Source organism: Vespula pensylvanica, chromosome 2, assembly GCF_014466175.1.
Source record: "Vespula pensylvanica isolate Volc-1 chromosome 2, ASM1446617v1, whole genome shotgun sequence".
NCBI classification, from domain to species: domain Eukaryota; kingdom Metazoa; phylum Arthropoda; class Insecta; order Hymenoptera; family Vespidae; genus Vespula; species Vespula pensylvanica.
Genome location: NC_057686.1, coordinates 12,926,828 through 12,944,268, shown reverse-complemented (window position 1 = coordinate 12,944,268; position 17,441 = coordinate 12,926,828). Strand labels below are relative to the sequence as shown.

Sequence of the window (17,441 nt, the reverse complement as noted above, 5' to 3'; positions counted from 1 at the left end):
AATTAACGTTTCAACGCCGGTCGAACTGGCTAATTGCTCGACTCGAGTAGCGATGTATTTCTCTCTCTCTCTCTCTCTCCCTTTATTTCTTTCTCTTCACCTTCTCTTATACTCCCCGATATACATGATAATCACTACGTGTGGTCTAATATCCCGAAGGGTACCGTTATTCAACGATCGGTAGGAAAGACAAAGTCAAAGAACCCAACCTTACGAGCTTCATCTCTCACCAAATAAGATGAACCTAATGAATAAGGTTCTATCCTTTGAGAATATAGCTACGCATTTATCGATCTTTCCAATTCCGACAAAGAGAGGAAAAAAAGATATATAGATAAGTATCTCGAATGAAAGTATTATAAGAATAAACGTAAGATGGCCAGTACAGTTACATATGTATTTATTATCTAACACCTTTCCATCCAAATAATTTACCGAATAATATAGACTTTGCCTCGAATCATTCACGTGTCAATCACTCCGCATGTTTTCTCGAGGTAAGTTTACACGCCATTGCACGCCAATCTTCGAAATGAAACTACTGTCGTTCACTCGATTCTCGATATGGCCTATTTCGCGAGCGAGACGAGTAAAAGTGGGAGAGAACAGCTGGTAAGTAGACGAAAAGGAAAAAGGAAAAGGAAATCGAGGAGAAAACTCGGATTCGAACTTGAATAAAAAATAAATAAAAAGAAAGAAAGAATGAATAGAGGAGAGAAGAAGAAGAAGAGAAAAAAAACAGAAGAAGTAGTCAATCGTACGAATGCATGTTAGATACGATCGAGAGGAACGTTAACGACGTGGTTTATTCGAATCGATATCGTTTCTCGAGAAGAATAGACGACATTGTACGATGCGTTCTCTTCGAGTAACGTCAAGATTATAAACGACGATATTAAATACATCAATGGTCAAAGGATATGCTTGTAGACAAAGAGAATCTTGAAGCAAGCTTAAGGATATCGCTTTTGAACAGAAGGTATCAAATAATACACGATATTCCGAGTAAAACTATTGACCGATCTCTTGTATACTCTATTTATCGATTTTCTTTATCTTCCTATCTTTTTTTTTTTTTTTTTACTTTCATTCCGTCTTCTTTACTCTATGTACAAATAGAAACGTAGCATCATCCCTTCTCCCTTCTCTCTCTCTCTCTCTGTCTTTATTATGTAACTCGATGAATACGTACGTTGCGTAACTGCTTCCGGGGGACAAATTAGATCCAACGCTCAAAGCACAGCTTTGTGTATCGCGCGAAGTAGAATTACAGTGCTCCGCGAATAGTTCCACGTTGAGGTCGACGCGCACGACGTTCATTAGAAGTTTTAATGTAACTTCTACCCCCACCAACGTGGACCGTAAAGTGTATCAACCGTGGAGGAGTCGGCACAAGGAACGCATTAGCTGCATGTAAATGAGAACCAGAGAAATCGTATCTCGGTGGCTCTTTCATTTTTCCTACGAAGAAGTTTCTTTAACGAATACCTTCGCTATTTCTTTCTTTTTTTTTTTTAAAACGAAGATAAGGTCACGCATTACGTTAATAAAGGTTCCCACGTAGATGTAACGAGTTCAAAGAGACTCGAGAGAAGAAATATTTGCTCTCTCTCTCTCTCTTTCTCTTTTTATCTTTATCTTTCTTCGATCATCGAAGGCTTTGTAGTTTCGATGACGATAGCTCTTAACGATACTTTATCACGATGCTATATACACTCTCGGCACTTTGAAGAGACCTTGTCAGGATAACGAGACGTCTAAAGAAAAAGAAAGAGTAAGAGAGAGAGAGAGAGAGAGAGAGAGAGAGAGAGAGAGAGACCTCAATCACGAGTAAAGGAAGACTTTTAATTTCCATCGTAATCGATCATCATTCTTGATTGCTCCCGCAGATTCAGTTTTAACTACGAACGAATAAGATAGCTACTCGTATCATCCACCTGTGAGCTCTTCGATTATTTGCAGGAGAGCAAACGAAAAAGGTGCCTATTAAGTGCGAAAGCGTGTTATATTCTCCGTGTAAAAATAAACAAACTAATCTAATGTTCGGTAGTAAAAACTATACGACGTGTATCTTACATCGTAAGGATCTTTGTATTTTAAAACATAAACCATACACACGCGCGCGCGTTCATGTAATATCTCACATGTAAAATATGTAAAAGAAACGGCTATATATATCTACGTAATACGTACTTCGTAAAGTTTCAACGCCGACAAGATCGATCAAAGAACGTTTCCGACGGCGTATCATGCCGCAGGTGAAGAAAAAAGAAACAAAGAAGATATAAAAGTTTGCGAGAAACAAGTCCAAGTATCGAAGTGTGACGTCACTTACCTTCACCCGAAGATCGCTAACGGTCCATACCCTGCTAGCGAAGTCGTTGGAAGCACCAAGGATGAGAGTACCCGTCGAATCAAAGTCAACCGACATTACACCGGCGTTGCTACCGACGAGCACTCCCTTGCTCTCGGACGTGCCTGAAACAAAAGTTTCGTATCGAGGTCATACGTCTCATTCTCCTTCCCGAGCACAGACAGTCCCTTTACCCTGGCTAATTAAATTTACGCTCACTCGCCCTAATTGCTTACGGTCGATGAGAAAGCCACACGAGAAAATAGAGAGAATGCTAGAGGGTGGAATGGACTGAAAGGAGAGGGAGAAGAAGGGGGAGGTAAGAGACGGATATATGGATAGGTGGACAGCTCGATGGGTAGATAAATGAATCGGGTGTGCACAAAAGCCAATTAACGAAGGTAAAAAAATGGGAAAAGGAAGGAAGGAAGGAAGGAAGGAAGGAAGGAAGGAAAGAAAGATGGTGGAAGCAAACGTCCAAGGAAGTCGTATATTTTGCTCTCGCGAAACGAGGAAAGGAAATAGGTCTTATACATAGATATACCAGAATACTAAAGCGCGTATAAGCTGTACAATAACTACAGATGCTTCTCATCCAATCTGCAACGCGGCGAGGGGATTATCGCGAGGTGCGCATTATATCCGAGGCCAGTCGCACTTCGCAAAAGCGTTTCGCAGGAGTGCGAGAAGAAACGGTTTCAACGGCAGGCCGACGGCTTTTAATAGGCATCCCTATGGCGAAAGAGAGAGGCGAGCTATACACAACGGCCACGCTATACAAGGTAACCTGTTGATTCGTTAACATACTTCATTAAGTGGAATAGAGAAGCCTCCAGAAGAATGTCGCGAAGCAAACTCAACGATGCATCGCGCCCCTCCGAAACTTCTCCGACGTTGTTGCTGTTTCAAGGTTAAACGTCCTATATATCCTTTCGATCGAACATCGTCTTTTAAAAATCTGTTAAATCTGTGCGAAAGAGAGATAGATCGGCTGGACTCCTTGGTAAAAACTAAAAAAAAAAAAAAAAAAGCAAGAAAGAAAGAAAGAAAGAAAAAAGAAACGACTCGAATGTCGATCAACGTCAGATTTTGCAGACGATAAATTTCCGCTTAATTACGAGTAATTAGCAAAGGAGAGACGGAAACTGGTACGCGAACACCTGCGAACTTCGAATTAATCCAACGTTGGACCGACCTTTTTATATCGAGGAAACGATAATGACGTACCATAAAAAGACTCGAACGAAGTCGAGCTGGAAGATGAAACGAATCTGTGAAACGAATGCGATCGTCAACAGCGCAAAAAAGCTCCCAATTTGCTCGTACGCAACGAACCCGAACGATCTCTGATTACGAATTCGTTGAAATCTAGATTACGCTGTACATTTAAAAGAACGCAACCTCGAAATTGTTAAGAGCTTTGAATATTAAGAGTATGAAAAAAGTTGGACGGATAGCTACGAACTCGTCGACGTATTAGTTTTAACCTCTTTTAGTTCTCGTCGTTTCGCTAACACGTTCATCTTCATTAATCAAATGAGCGTTTCGATGTTCGTGCCTCTAAACGTTTCACGTTTATAAAGATACAGAAGATGATGGAACGTGTATACGGAAAATGTAGAGGTAAATGAGTATGCAAAGGGCAAAGTGTATTATTGATATTCTTGCCTAAACGTTTATGTAAAAACTTTTACAGAGAGTAGAGGTTATCCAATTACCTTTAATTATACTCCACAGTTTCACCTTCCTGTCCGCTCCACCGGTGGCCAAGATTCTGTCGACTGGAGACCATTTTACGGCGTATACTTCTCCCTCGTGAGCATTCTGGAAGGGTTATAAATACTTGGCGTATAAATTTCAAAAAGTTCATACATGCACGAATAAACGTTAAACGAACGAAAACGAGAAATAAAATTCTTTTTTCGAAACAAATTCTTTCTATTCGATCGAAACAAATGTGGAAAATTCATTATTTTTATACTTTTTGTTTTACGATCTACATTCCGCGATAATTCCGAGCGAACTGATGTAACAATTGAAATCGATATGTCCGTTGGAACCGTTGAGATTTAACGGTCGTAAAAAGTAAAACAATCGAACATCGCATACATTAAAGAAATATGGCGGGATTTCAAATTCGATACGTTCGCATATTATTAAATATCGATAATTACTTATAATTTTTCCAACTGAAATATGCAAAATATGCAGAGATAAAATTTATTCATTTAATATTTTTTAAAAAATTATAACCGTAAACCCTTCTAAAAATATAATGATCGTTACGTAAAAATTTTTATTACGATTTGTTTTTGATATATGATGTTTGAAAATAAATAAATAATGAGCGTATTTTTGTCAAATTCTACAATATGTATCACTTACTATAACGACTCAATAATATTCTCTCATAAAACTTTATTTACATTGAAATCTATACAATTTCAAATATCGTATTAGTCTCCAACAAAAAAAGATTATAGATAATTTACTAATAAACACAGTGTAGAAAAATCTAATTATAATTATTTAATTTGCAAACTAAAGAGACCTATATTGCATGAGGCAATTTAAAATTACTTATTTTAAAAATATATATGGACTGAGTACTTTTTCTATTAAGAAAGAATTCTATTTTTCTTAAGAAAGGAAATAATCTTGAAGTTAAATCTAACATTATTCTGCAATATGTTTCAAGCTTAATACTTCTTCAAATCTGTTTCATTTAAACAGAAAAGCATTTGTAACATTATATTTAGTAATACATATTACAATATACTCTTCTTAATTCTACAATACACTTGTATATGTCGCTCTAATATATTATGCTATAAGAAATAAACCAGAACATAAAGCTAAGAAACTAATATCTGTTAAATACAAAAGTATATTATGTTTTTTGGAATATTTATAATAAATTAACTACAAAATGTCATAAATTCTACAAAATATTCCCAATAAAACATTTCATAATAAGAAAAGTTTACGGTTATCAATAAACTTTTTATTATATATATATATATATATATTATATATATTTAAAAAAATTATTGATTCGACATTTAAGATATTTAATTCATCAATATGGTAGTATTTTCACATGCAATCTGAAAAATTTATCTTATAGCAAGAATGTATCATGCGTGAATAAGAAATATAAACGTATAATATTTTATATACAAATATAACGAAAGTAAAATGCATACCATTTAAATGTCAATTTCAAAAATTAATGTTGTGCCATCTAACAATATATACGTATATATGTAAACAGAGTTTAAGTTTGTCGAGTAAGTTGTTATACTATACTGTTAACGAACAAATTATTGTTTGATTACTTTCTTTGATGCAGATTAAATCTTAATAAGTAGGATTACAAATCTTATTTCTTAAATTTCCAATGAAAATATTTATTCAAAGGAAAAATGCATGTATCAGATAATGTGCGATATAAAGCATGCATTCATCAAGTATGATACAACAAACGTAGCTAGAGCATAGAATTCCACAGAATGTTTTTACTAAATAATATGTTGATAAACAGTGGACAGAATATACATATAACCTACTATATTGGAAGTTTTAAATAAAAACGTGATACAAACAAAGACGAAATATTCGAAATTAATAAAGAAAATTAATATGTATTAACATAAATTTTGTGATTTAAGAACAAGTAATTTCAACTGCATTATACTTTGCTTTTATGGCATGCACTTTTTCATAATAAAATCAATATAAAATTCAATAGTAAGTAGGCATATGAATTAAAATTCTCATAATAATAATAATAATGCATAAATAATTAGTATTTTGAGTACAAATCAACGTACAAATGTGACGGACACTTTTGTTGGTACTGTAGTAGGAAGACCAGCAACACCTTCTTTTAAACTTGATCTATCAGGACTAACGGGTCGTGTATCACGAGCAGCATCCTCTAACTCCTTTTGCATCTTTGCTTGTCGTTTTCTATAAAATAACATATAAAATTTTGACTTTGTTTAAATATGATAAATGCTTTGAACACATCAAAAACAATAACAAAAAATGCAAAGTTTACAAACACCTGTATATTGTAGTTACCATACACCACTGTTCTTATAGTTTGACCTGAATTTTTAAAGAACTATTATAAATATATGTGTATGCTGTGTGTACATACGTATGTATGTATGTGTGTGTATATACATTATATATATACTCTCTCACATACACACACATATATATATATTCATATGAATGTATACATACATCTCATGCAAATTGTATATTGAGCAAAGCATATAATTAACATATTTATTTCTTGTGTTTCTTAGTAACTTTTCCCAAATTAGTAGCTTTAAAAGTATTACTGCAAAAACATATTTACATTTTTATCTTATCTGTACATTTATTAGATTATTACCCATAAAGATAAATATTCCATAACTTTTCAACACATTTCATATCAATATATATCTTTTCAAGTTTGTTTATGATCACCTAAGATATATATATATAAAATAAGAATTATTAGGTAATTAGTTTTCTTAAAATAGAACAATTGATACATACAATGATATAACATAGATTGCAATATAATAAATTGAATGGCAACAAAAACTATTTGCAAACAAAGTATATCTATCTATGAAGACAAAATATATACATACACTATAATAATCATAAACTTTTATAACATGATACTTTTCAGCTACCGACCAAAAGCTATTTAGCATAAAGCGTAACATTTTTCACTTCAGTTTATTAAACTTACCCAAACTTTGATATGGTATGCATCAAAAAGGCTGTCGGACTGGTAAAACTCTCACTGAAACGAAAATTTCAAACAGTGGAAAGTGCTAGTGTAGAAAGCTCTAAAAGTACTAAATGATGTTTTTCTGCGAAAACCCCATTACTTTGAATATTATTTCCACTGTATTAATACTGATGGAAACATGAATTTCTAAAGAGGTATTTCATGCTTTGAACATTACACTAAAATAGCAAAGCATAATAGTTAGTTTAGCAATAAACAATAATTTTTGGTGCAGGCAAGATAGTCAGTGCAATAAAATATATATAATACAAATATTACAAGCAATATGTATTACATTAAAGTTCTCTCCACTTGATCTCTATCTTATATTTCAAATAATGTGTTTGATATTTGGAAAATAGAAAATAAAACTTGTTCATTACTATAAATCTGCTTTATGTACATACCTTATCTTATAAAATCTCTTCATTTAATTATTTTTTGCAAACAAACTTGAAAAGGCTTACAATTGGAAATGTTTTATATTTTAAAATATTTAATTTATGAAATATACATATATGTATATATGCATATCCTATACAAGAAAATATTATTATATATTATATTATTTGCCCATTATACCACAAAAAATATCAGAAAGATCTAAATATACAAAAATATATAAATCTTATACATATATTATCACAACTATAATTACAAGACATTAGAGACTAACACTTATTATGCAATATCAAAAACGATATAAACAAAATAAATTAATACAAGTGGGAGTAATGGATATAAACATATTTACAAATATATATTTCTAGATTTTATAAAAATATTCATAAAAATATATGTTTATGTCTTAAGTATGATAGTGTAATCTTAATAAATAAATATTAATATTATGTGAGTAATTAAATAATGAAATTACTTACTTTAAAAAATTATCATTTTCTTCATTCATTTTCTCTGCATCTCTGGCCTTGTATTTAATTAAACGTTCTACCAATTGACGATTTTCTTCCTACAAAAGATTCAAAATAATGTAAAGAGCATTATTTTCATAAAATTTATATAATTTTGTAAAACAATAAAACATACCTGCGATTTCCTGAGTTTATCTTCCAAAGATGCAAAAGCAAGTTGCAAAGCTTGATGTTCATCTTTAAGCATTTGATTTATACTTTCATATTCTCTTTCTCTGTTTACATATTTTGTTATTTCCAAATGTAAAGCAGTGTTTGTCTCCATAGATTCTGCAAGACTGAAAAAGAGAATTTTTATTTGTTATAATGGCCATTCTTATTATATTATATTTTCTTTATTATTACCAGATACTTTTAAGATTAATATATAAAAAAAAATTAAACATTTACCTTGCATCTTTAGCATGTAGTTCTTCTATCATTTCTTGCATTTTCTTATTAAGATCTACAATTTGTTGCATATGCTCTCCATTTTTCCTATGTAATGCAGTTAATTCTTCAGTTTGTTTTAAAAGGCGTGCTTCGTGAGCTGAACTTATACTTGGGCCTATACCAGGACTTCTGTTGCCTGATTCACGTCGCAAATTTTCATTTGATATCGTTAACTGCATATTTTGACCACGCAATGTATTTACATTTTCGAATAATCTGTTATCTGTTAAAAAAGATTATCGTTAATCGTACAAACATCTTATTGTTACTTACACCTCTATATAAAGAAAAAATATAAAGATAATAGGTAATTTTTATAAGAAATATACATTAAATATAAATCGTAAAATAAACTTATACGCAAAATTTAAATCAAAAATACTAGAAAACATTTAACATATTGAGAACCATTATACAATAATATAAACTTCTACAAAATAGAATAGAGGCGAAAAAGAGAATATCCAATAGTTTGACACTGTTATTAGATCAAAATAAAGCTTACGTAAAGTGATGAGATCGGAAAAACAAAACGTTTCAGTCCTGTTTCTATCGCGAAGCTGTGAGATAATGTTTTTCCTCCAATTATTATCATTTCTGGAGATACACGACTGTTCCAATTCGTGAGTTGCCATTTTTCTTTGAATATACTCGTTGATTCGATCTTGATCAATTCCGTTTTGTTAAACTCCAATAAAGATAAACTGATAAAAAAAAAAAAAAGGTATGGAAAATATTTTGACAATTCTCACACCATAACGCATGTAATTTTTTCACAAAAAAAATGTCAACCGTGCACTGTAAAATTGTATGTAAATATTCAAACACCGTAAACGTTTGAAGAACTCATAACAACGTTATGACATTTCAATTATATCGCGAAAAGATTTTAATTACGAAAACAACTACCCTAACCTAAGATACCAAACACTACACATCTACTCTGAACTTTGATGCATATCGAGAGATGCGATGCAAGCGCACTTCGACGAGAAGTTGATCTACCGAATTATTAAGTGCACGTGCCTGCAAGTATAAATCTTCTGTAAATCTTTCGAAATAGTTTGCGATAGTGTGGTAAAACGTTAACTCAGCATAGAAGCGTATTTCGATTACTTAAGACGTGAACTAATAAATAATACTCGTCAAAACGATATGTATGTATATATAATAGTTAACAAATCGTGATATCAATTAAAATAAATATAAGTGTATGTTTAGAATCTTCTCGGTCGATAATCGTAATTTACTTTGAAGAATTATTTTTTTTATCGATTTAAACTCTGGCATTATTCACGCTTAAGTAATTTGTACATGAAGAAGTCTGTTTTCTGTTTACTAAGTATTAACATCAATGACTTAGTAATTTTTTGATAAAGAATGGAAAGTGACATTGTACATAAAACAAACGGAAATATTAGCATTTAAGGAATATTTATTTTCAGTATATTCATTTATTTTCAGTTTCGTTGAAATATTAAAAGGATGTGTGCATAGAAATTTCGTAAAATATTTAAGAAGTATAAATGTTACAAGCATATGCGGATATACGTGATCACGTGACAACCGTTGGTAAGTAAGCAACCAATCAAATCACGATCTCTGTAATACGTTCTTCGTTTGCGCGCCATCAAGGCAGCCATTACTTAATTATAAGAAAAGTACTTTATTTCTTACATACTTATATAAAGATATTGTTAAGAATTACAAGAAGTGAATTTTATTCCTACACGATTTTAATAACTTGTCAATTTTTTATTTCTAGTGTTTGTATTTTTTTCTTAATATATTGTTTATAACAATTCCAAGAAGACGGAGATTGTGCATGGGTACTTTTAATTTTTAAAATATATGTAAATCGAATCAATTTGTTTCTATGAATTTTAATTCTTTTTATTATTAACAACGTAATCAATATCTCTATTAAATTATCAGTATTATCATTTGATACAGCACTCGGAATTGGTAAGTGGTTATGCTTAAAAATGTTATCTTATAAGAATATACAACTAGTGCCCTCTGTTACTTAAGACTGTAAAAAGGCGGTTTGCAGAATTGGTTATACTCTTTCTAGTAGATTTTTATTGCAATTTTTTATTATATAAATTGTAGTTTATATCACGGCTTTTACACGCAATGGTATATTCCTAGTATTTGTTTAGGAATCGTTTCATTATCATAGAGTAAATATGTATTCATGAACGATTATAAGACTTGGATATGTGTTACATAGGTTTACATTCTATCTTAACCTCTTACATTTGTTATCAAATTCTATGAAAAATAGCACGATTTTATATGGCATAATATGTGTATAATTTTTTAAAATAGAAACAGAATTAAAAATCACGAGATGCCAAGAAAAATAGTCGCAAAACAATATTCGAGCCAAGAATCTTTGGCTTTGATACATCAATGCGAAGGTCGTTCGAACCGAGAATGTATACGAAATGACAATTCAAAAATTGTTATGCGAAGGTTTGATTTTACTTTAAAGCATAAGTTATTTTTTATTAATTGTCCAAGGGATTACAAAAACAAGCGAGATAATATTAGAACAATGAAAACTTTTCATATGTTGTCATTATTCTCCATAAACTTGTTGAAAAAATATATATGGAGAAATTTACTCGTGCTACAATTTTAGGAAGAAGATATATGAAGTATATAATAGGAAGAAAATTCTTTCTAAATCAAAACATAGCAAAATTCGAAAACTATCATGTATCAACAAGATTGGACCTTTAGACTATGTCTTTTATTCTATCCTGAATACAAGTTATAATATGGATCAAGGAACTGCCACAGCTGCGGTAGAGACAGAATATTTGTTTTCTTTGTTCTGATATACTCGATGATCTCTTTATATAAATAATTATAATCTTTCGGTCTTGTACAATATATTTATATTTCAAATATTTGCATTTGTAGATAGCACGTGGTTTAATAGCATTGAATAAAAGATTAGATTCCAATAACATAACGAGCTATTATTTAAATAAATGGACGCAATCTGGGTTAGTAATTTCTGTACAACAATATACGAAGGTGCACAAAAAATGATACTTACTTTACTTACTTAACTTTTGTACCTCTATTCGCAGAGAGAACATAATGGTTTTAAAAGGCATCGATAGTAAACATTTAAAATATCTTCACAACGAAGCTAAATATTCTGCAATTGACTTGCACTTTCTGCATCAACGATGGTCAAATGGAAGAGACATCATAGTCTTAACAGTGTTTGGGCAACAAGAATATCTACAAGACATTTTTGAAGGATTATTACCTTTACGGTAGAATAAGAATTACCGATTAGCAATACATATGGATGTATGCATTTGTACAAATATTTGTAATTTGTACTTTACAATGAAATGTACATGTTATTATATTTTTTATGATGCACTTATTAGAAACCCATTGTAATAACTCAGAAACCAAATTTTTGAGTTAATACAACAAAATACTAACAGTGCAAGAATTGAAAGTATCTGAGTTGATATTCACATCACGTAAACATTCATAATGTAACGATACTCGCACCGACTGCCGATATATCCTACATCCTAATCCACATAGAGTCTATGTATCGATGGTACGAAGGTAGTCGCATTCTTTATGCAACCTGTGTGCTAATTAATTAGAAAAATGCGACGTGCATTCTTGGAACGTCGCATACGGAGAAAATTAACGAAGCAAAATAACAACTAAATCAAGAAAGAAATTTCTTAAAGGCATTTTATTAAAAAGCTACCGGTATCAAGCCTTTCGAAAAATATATTAGACTTTATCATCCGAGCATCGCAGAACTATACAACCGCAGAAATCGAAGAAAGTCGATTAGAATTAAATTGTATATATATATATATATATATATATAATACGAGGTATAAAGAAGGTATAGAAAAAGACAAATAGAACGAACGAACGGTAGCAGTAGCAACAGAAGAAAAAGAAGAAGAAGAAGAAGACGACGACGACGACGACGACAACGTCGACGTCGACGAAGAGACAAAGAAGAAAGGAGCTGTCGTCGCAAGGTGCAAAAGGCTATCCACAGGCGAAGAGGCGCCACGCCCGCCCCTCCATGCTCTGCGAAAACCACTCGGCTCGTCGATGGTTGGCGAAGAAGGTAGGGGAGAGAGAGGGAGTTAGTCGTTTAGCGCAGCCGCCAGCCGCGTTTTATGCAACCAGTCGTGCTTCGGAGCGAACGAATCTACTACCCCGGTCTCCTTTGACAGACGGGGAAGCGCGTGCGGTTCTCGTAGCAACTCCTACACCGTATCTCGAGATCGGAGAATTGACTACGTTCCATCCGATTCGAGTACGTACGAATCGCGCTTCCGGTGATAACAATCGGAAGAGAAACGTAACTCTCGTGAGATATCTTTATCGAATTTCGAGAAACTTTGTTCTGTGAGCTGTGCCAGTCGTGTAGAGCGACAGCGTTATTGGTATCCGCGCGTTGTAAACGCGTTACGAATACGATACGTATATATCGAGAGTGAAGAAGGTGTGCTAGGAACGTAGGCGAAACGTACGAACGAGAAAGAAGGAACGAGCAGATCGTCGAGCTAGTATTAAAGGCAACGAGATCTAGAGGAAGGCAAGGTCGTAGAAAGGCGGTGTCGGTGTTGTGTTTCCAACAAACCACGGTAGCTCCTCGTGAGAGAGATATATATTATTTGGAGAGCTAAAGAGACGAACGTATTTGGAAAAAGAGACACACGAATCTTCTTCTTCTTCCCTTCTTCTCTATCGACGGAGAGACAGCAGGCTAATAGTCGCGTCGAAGGTGCCCGTGAACGATCTCGTGCGACGAGCCCGTGAACCAGCTCGTACGACGAGAATCCCGATGTGTCAACGCGGCTGCATTATAGCCACTACTACTCTGTGCCTCCTCGCACTATCTAATCCCGCCGCGTATACGTGCGTCGTCCTCGTCCGCGTCGTGTGACGTGTGCGTGAGGAAGAGGAAGAGAAAGAGGAAAGAGAGAGAGAGAGAGAGTGAGAAAGAGAAAGGAGCGGGCTTGCCGGCACGGAATACGCGATAGAGCGAGAGAGGCGTCTCCATAGGCGGACGTGAAGACGCGATACGAGACTGCGTTCACGCCGTACTCTCTTTCTCGCTCCCTCTCTCTGTGTTGTTTTCTCTCTCTCTCTTTCTCTCTGTCCAGCTACTCTTTTTTGTGTTTAAAAAAAAAGAAAGGAAAAAAAAAAAGAGAGGAAAAGGAACAAGGAGAAAGACAGAAAGAAAAAAAGGAAGGAAGGAAAAGAAAAAGAAAAAAAAAAAATAAGCAACACGGGAAGAGAAGAGAAGCGAGCATCGAGGAAAGTTAAAGAGAAGACAGCAGCATCATCGACGACGATAACGAATACAAGAACGAGGAAAACGACGACGACACAACAACAACAACAACAACAACAATAAACAACAACAATAACAACGACGACGACGACGACGCCAACGCCAACGACGACGACGACCACGTCGTCGGCCAAGAGCGGCGCGTATACGCGCGCTCTACGAATAATCCAGCTTTCGTACGACTTATCGTAGCTGATTCTACTGCTTTCCCTTAAAGAGAACGTCAAAGCTATACTCAAAGCCGGTCGACTCCTTCGACCTCCTCGTCGCCACTATGGCGGACGACGAGGTTCTGTTCGACGAAGTTTACGAGCTCTGCGAGATTATCGGCAAGTGAGTAACGTGAGCGCACGAGGGCGTGTGTGCCTCTACTTGCTTCCTTCTTTCCCTCTTTTCTTTCTTTTTTTCTTTCTTTCTAGCTTGCTTGCTTGCTTGCTTGCTTGCTTGCTTGCTTACTTGCTTGCGTGCTTGCTTGCGTGCTTGCTTCGCTCGCACGCGCACGCGCACGCGCCCTCCACACTCCTATGAATATACTTATAGGTGAGAGAGAGAGGGAAGACGGAGGCGCGAGAATGAACGGCGCAGGGGGTGTGTTCGAAAGGTTCGCCTTCTATGCTCTCATGCAGCTTCATGCAACGCGTTTTATCGCGCGCCCTTCATTTCCTCCCTCTCTCTTTTCTCTCTTCCTCTATATCTATATCTTTTTCTGACTTTCCGTATCTATCCAGATTCCTACATACGTACGTACGTGTATATATACATACATACATACATACATACATACGTACATAAATATACAGAGACGTTCATACGCGATCACAAACGAGACCAACTCTCGTATATCTCCGTCCGTACGCGCGTTGATTTCTTTTTTTAATAGTTTTTTATACTTTCTGCTTTTTATGTCGCTAACTGGACGGAGCTAATGAGCTCTTCTTTTAAACGTATTCTCATACGAGCTTCTCTTTTAATAATATGATATGATGATATGATACGATAGGAGATGATCTTGAATCTTTGAGGATATTGAAACGTCAATCGAATCGATTTCTTTCTTCATTTGGTTACGTCGTTTAAGTGATAGAAAGAAAAAAAGAAACTTGTAGGACTTTCACGTTGCGAAAAGTATTGGCCCCTGTTATGTCGTTGGTGTCAGAAAATATAAAGATCAAACGATTAACTCAATTTGTTCGCTTTAAAGCTGAGATATTTGACATTGGATATCTTTCAAAGTATTTTAGCGTTTATATCGAATGTCGATAGTAGATTTGTCATCGTTATTGGAGATGTCTTATTTTTAAATAGTGAATACGATGTCTTTTATTTTTCATTACGTCCCGACGCGTTATTAGAATAGACCAACGCGTCATAGTTCTGCGCTAACTAAGTTTATTTTTATATCGTCTATCGTACGTAGTTTAGCTCAGGATGATTCGTTCACTAGAATTTATAATGAACTAATTAAATCCGTTCGTTAGATACATATATATATATATATATATATATATATATATATATATCTTGTATTTATATCAAGTTCGTTCGATTATGTACGAAACTTTAGAAATATCCGGAATACTTTTATCACATAAATTCGTTGATTAACCAGCACCGAGATAGAAAGTGAGAGAGAAAGAGGGACAGAGAGAGAGAGAGAGAGAGAGAGAGAGAGACGTTATTCAAGGGTAAATTCGTTCATTTAACCGAATAGATTCGACTGCTCGTGCATGGATGAGTAATCAAAGGCTCGACGAACTTGTACGATTCAATATTTCCATCGATTTTACAGACAACAAAGAAATATTCGAATAAAATGCAGACATCGTTTGCAATAGTTTAATACGCTTCTACGCTTTCGAATAAAAGATGATTTAATATGTCTTTTTATTATTTGCAATGGCATATTATAATAGAAAAATCAGAATATTATAGCAAATGTCGATGGAGATAATATACGACCGATATACATACAAGTATATCAAGTTTATACATATATTCTTAATTAAATCGTACATCCAAAAATGCTGAAATTTAATTATCAAAGACCATATGTTGATAACATATTGTTTACGAATCGTTAACGATGCAATTATATATACAATTTGGAAATGAAACACTCGATATGGCAATAAATAATTAGTTAGTATAATATGTGACATACTAGCCGTATTCGCGTTTCGTATCATGTTGCACAGTGGTAGATTGTTAATCGGGGAAAGATAAATACCATCGGCATTTCTTGATTTATGATATCATAACGACATGATCGTTTAATATTCTACATGGTTTCTCTTTAAAGATCATTGACCTCGGTCTTTGCATTCCATTAAATCGATTCTCTGAAAGTTATAGTTACAAATTACAAGGATAAAAAAGTACAAGAAAAAATAGTCGTGTTAAGAACGTTGGGACTCAAGAGACACTTTGCCGTTCACTTATCTAAAATTTTATATCTAGATGTATAGTGTACATTAACTCTCTCTCGAGGTGACTGCCGACGAAACCTTCGCACCCTGGCTCGTAGATCTTCATCCGAGTATCGCCTTTGAACCCATCAATTGAACAATGTACGAAGTATTCTTTGTCAGACGCGGTCAATAGAGGTTGAATGCACTGCATTCCTTTATGAATGAATAAAAGCTCGGTCCAGTGAATCGTGTTCCTCTTAGACTCTTTTTATATTTGTATTACAATAAAGCGATCGAGCTTTCCTCTCGTTCAAGCACTTTCTTTCATTTTCTTTCTGTCTCTTTCTTTCCCTCTCTCTCTCTCTCTCTCTCTCTCTCTCTCTCTCTTTTTTTTCTCCAAATTAGAAATTAGAATTAGGTAGGACTTATGTACGACCTTACTATTACGATCGATCGTTCGTCAAGAAAAAAAATCTTCCCTTTGATCTTTCTCATGCATCGATATTTCTCACGTCGTCGTCGATATTTTCGTTTTATATTCTCGATATTTTTCATTTATCATAAATACTAATTTTCTTATACGAATATATCTGGAGTACTCTAGAATGTGAGCAATTTTTCGTTTACGTTTCATCGAACGTCATTAACGAGTGCCCTTTACTTTTCACGTTTTCGCGTATTCCGTAAATGGGCCGAGCAAATAGCAATTTTTCAAACGTTTATTCGAGTGGGATGTTTACATTTTGTCGTTTCGTCAAAGTTAACAATCTGAGCGTGAGAAAATGAAATTGAAACTTGGTACTGAAATACATACATACATACATATACATACATACATACATATACATACATACATACATATATGTAGATAGGTGGATAGATAGATAGACAGACAGACAGACAGACAGACAGATAGATAGATAGATAGATAGATAGATAGATAGATAGATAGATAGATAGATAGATAGATAGATAGATAGATAGATATATGCATGTATATAAGTACATATATAGATAATATAGGAAGAAGGCGGGAAGATAGGTCGATGGTGGAAAGGTAATCGGTAACGAAATTATCGAAATGAAATTTCCTCACGCTTCTCCGTGATAAACTCCAAATCGAAAGAGAAAGAGAGAGAGAGAG

General features: G+C 34.0%; 3 protein-coding genes and 1 long non-coding RNA gene across 21 annotated transcripts in view; 2 read left to right on the top strand and 2 right to left on the bottom strand.

The window, feature by feature from the left end:
- The window catches only part of LOC122626904 (autophagy-related protein 16), a 336,905-nt gene extending 327,452 nt beyond the window's left edge, over nt 1-9,453 (bottom strand). The window contains exons 1-8 of the mRNA XM_043807478.1: nt 9,024-9,453; nt 8,477-8,741; nt 8,202-8,364; nt 8,036-8,124; nt 7,113-7,166; nt 6,187-6,325; nt 4,072-4,177; nt 2,336-2,478 (exon numbers count right to left, since the gene is read on the bottom strand). Of these exons, the coding sequence (XP_043663413.1) occupies nt 2,336-2,478; nt 4,072-4,177; nt 6,187-6,325; nt 7,113-7,166; nt 8,036-8,124; nt 8,202-8,364; nt 8,477-8,741; nt 9,024-9,153 (1,089 nt within the window). The 5' untranslated portion in view covers nt 9,154-9,453. The remainder of the gene's footprint in view (nt 1-2,335; nt 2,479-4,071; nt 4,178-6,186; nt 6,326-7,112; nt 7,167-8,035; nt 8,125-8,201; nt 8,365-8,476; nt 8,742-9,023) is intronic.
- Nucleotides 2,800-3,707, bottom strand: LOC122626913. Its single transcript, XR_006326757.1, has 2 exons — nt 3,581-3,707; nt 2,800-3,363 (listed from the first exon to the last, which is right to left on the bottom strand). It is a non-coding gene; the product is annotated as an uncharacterized LOC122626913 (long non-coding RNA).
- An 81-nt stretch (nt 9,454-9,534) lies between the features above and the next one.
- LOC122626910 lies at nt 9,535-12,052 on the top strand. 6 transcript variants are annotated; one of them, XM_043807484.1, is made up of 6 exons: nt 9,552-9,675; nt 9,983-10,090; nt 10,850-10,996; nt 11,166-11,331; nt 11,450-11,535; nt 11,623-12,052. In XM_043807484.1, the coding sequence occupies exons 3-6, from the start codon at nt 10,872-10,874 to the stop codon at nt 11,816-11,818; spliced, it is 573 nt and encodes a 190-aa protein (XP_043663419.1). In that variant the 5' UTR covers nt 9,552-9,675; nt 9,983-10,090; nt 10,850-10,871; the 3' UTR covers nt 11,819-12,052. The 6 variants fall into 6 exon arrangements, 4 of the variants coding, with proteins under 4 accessions (XP_043663419.1, XP_043663420.1, XP_043663421.1 ...); XM_043807485.1 differs by lacking the exons at nt 9,552-9,675; nt 9,983-10,090 and adding an exon at nt 10,333-10,483; XM_043807486.1 differs by lacking the exons at nt 9,552-9,675; nt 9,983-10,090 and adding an exon at nt 10,517-10,657.
- Nucleotides 12,053-12,494: 442 nt separating this feature from the next.
- Nucleotides 12,495-17,441, top strand: part of LOC122626902 (peripheral plasma membrane protein CASK) — a 119,294-nt gene continuing 114,347 nt past the window's right edge. For 4 of the 13 annotated variants that reach the window (XM_043807464.1, XM_043807460.1, XM_043807461.1 and 1 more), the window contains exon 1: nt 12,496-14,222. In XM_043807464.1, coding sequence (XP_043663399.1) covers nt 14,164-14,222 — 59 coding nt within the window. In that variant the 5' untranslated portion in view covers nt 12,496-14,163. Of the gene's footprint in view, nt 14,223-17,441 lie in introns of all 13 variants that reach the window. The other 9 variants (XM_043807462.1, XM_043807466.1, XM_043807463.1 and 6 more) reach the window with 4 other exon arrangements.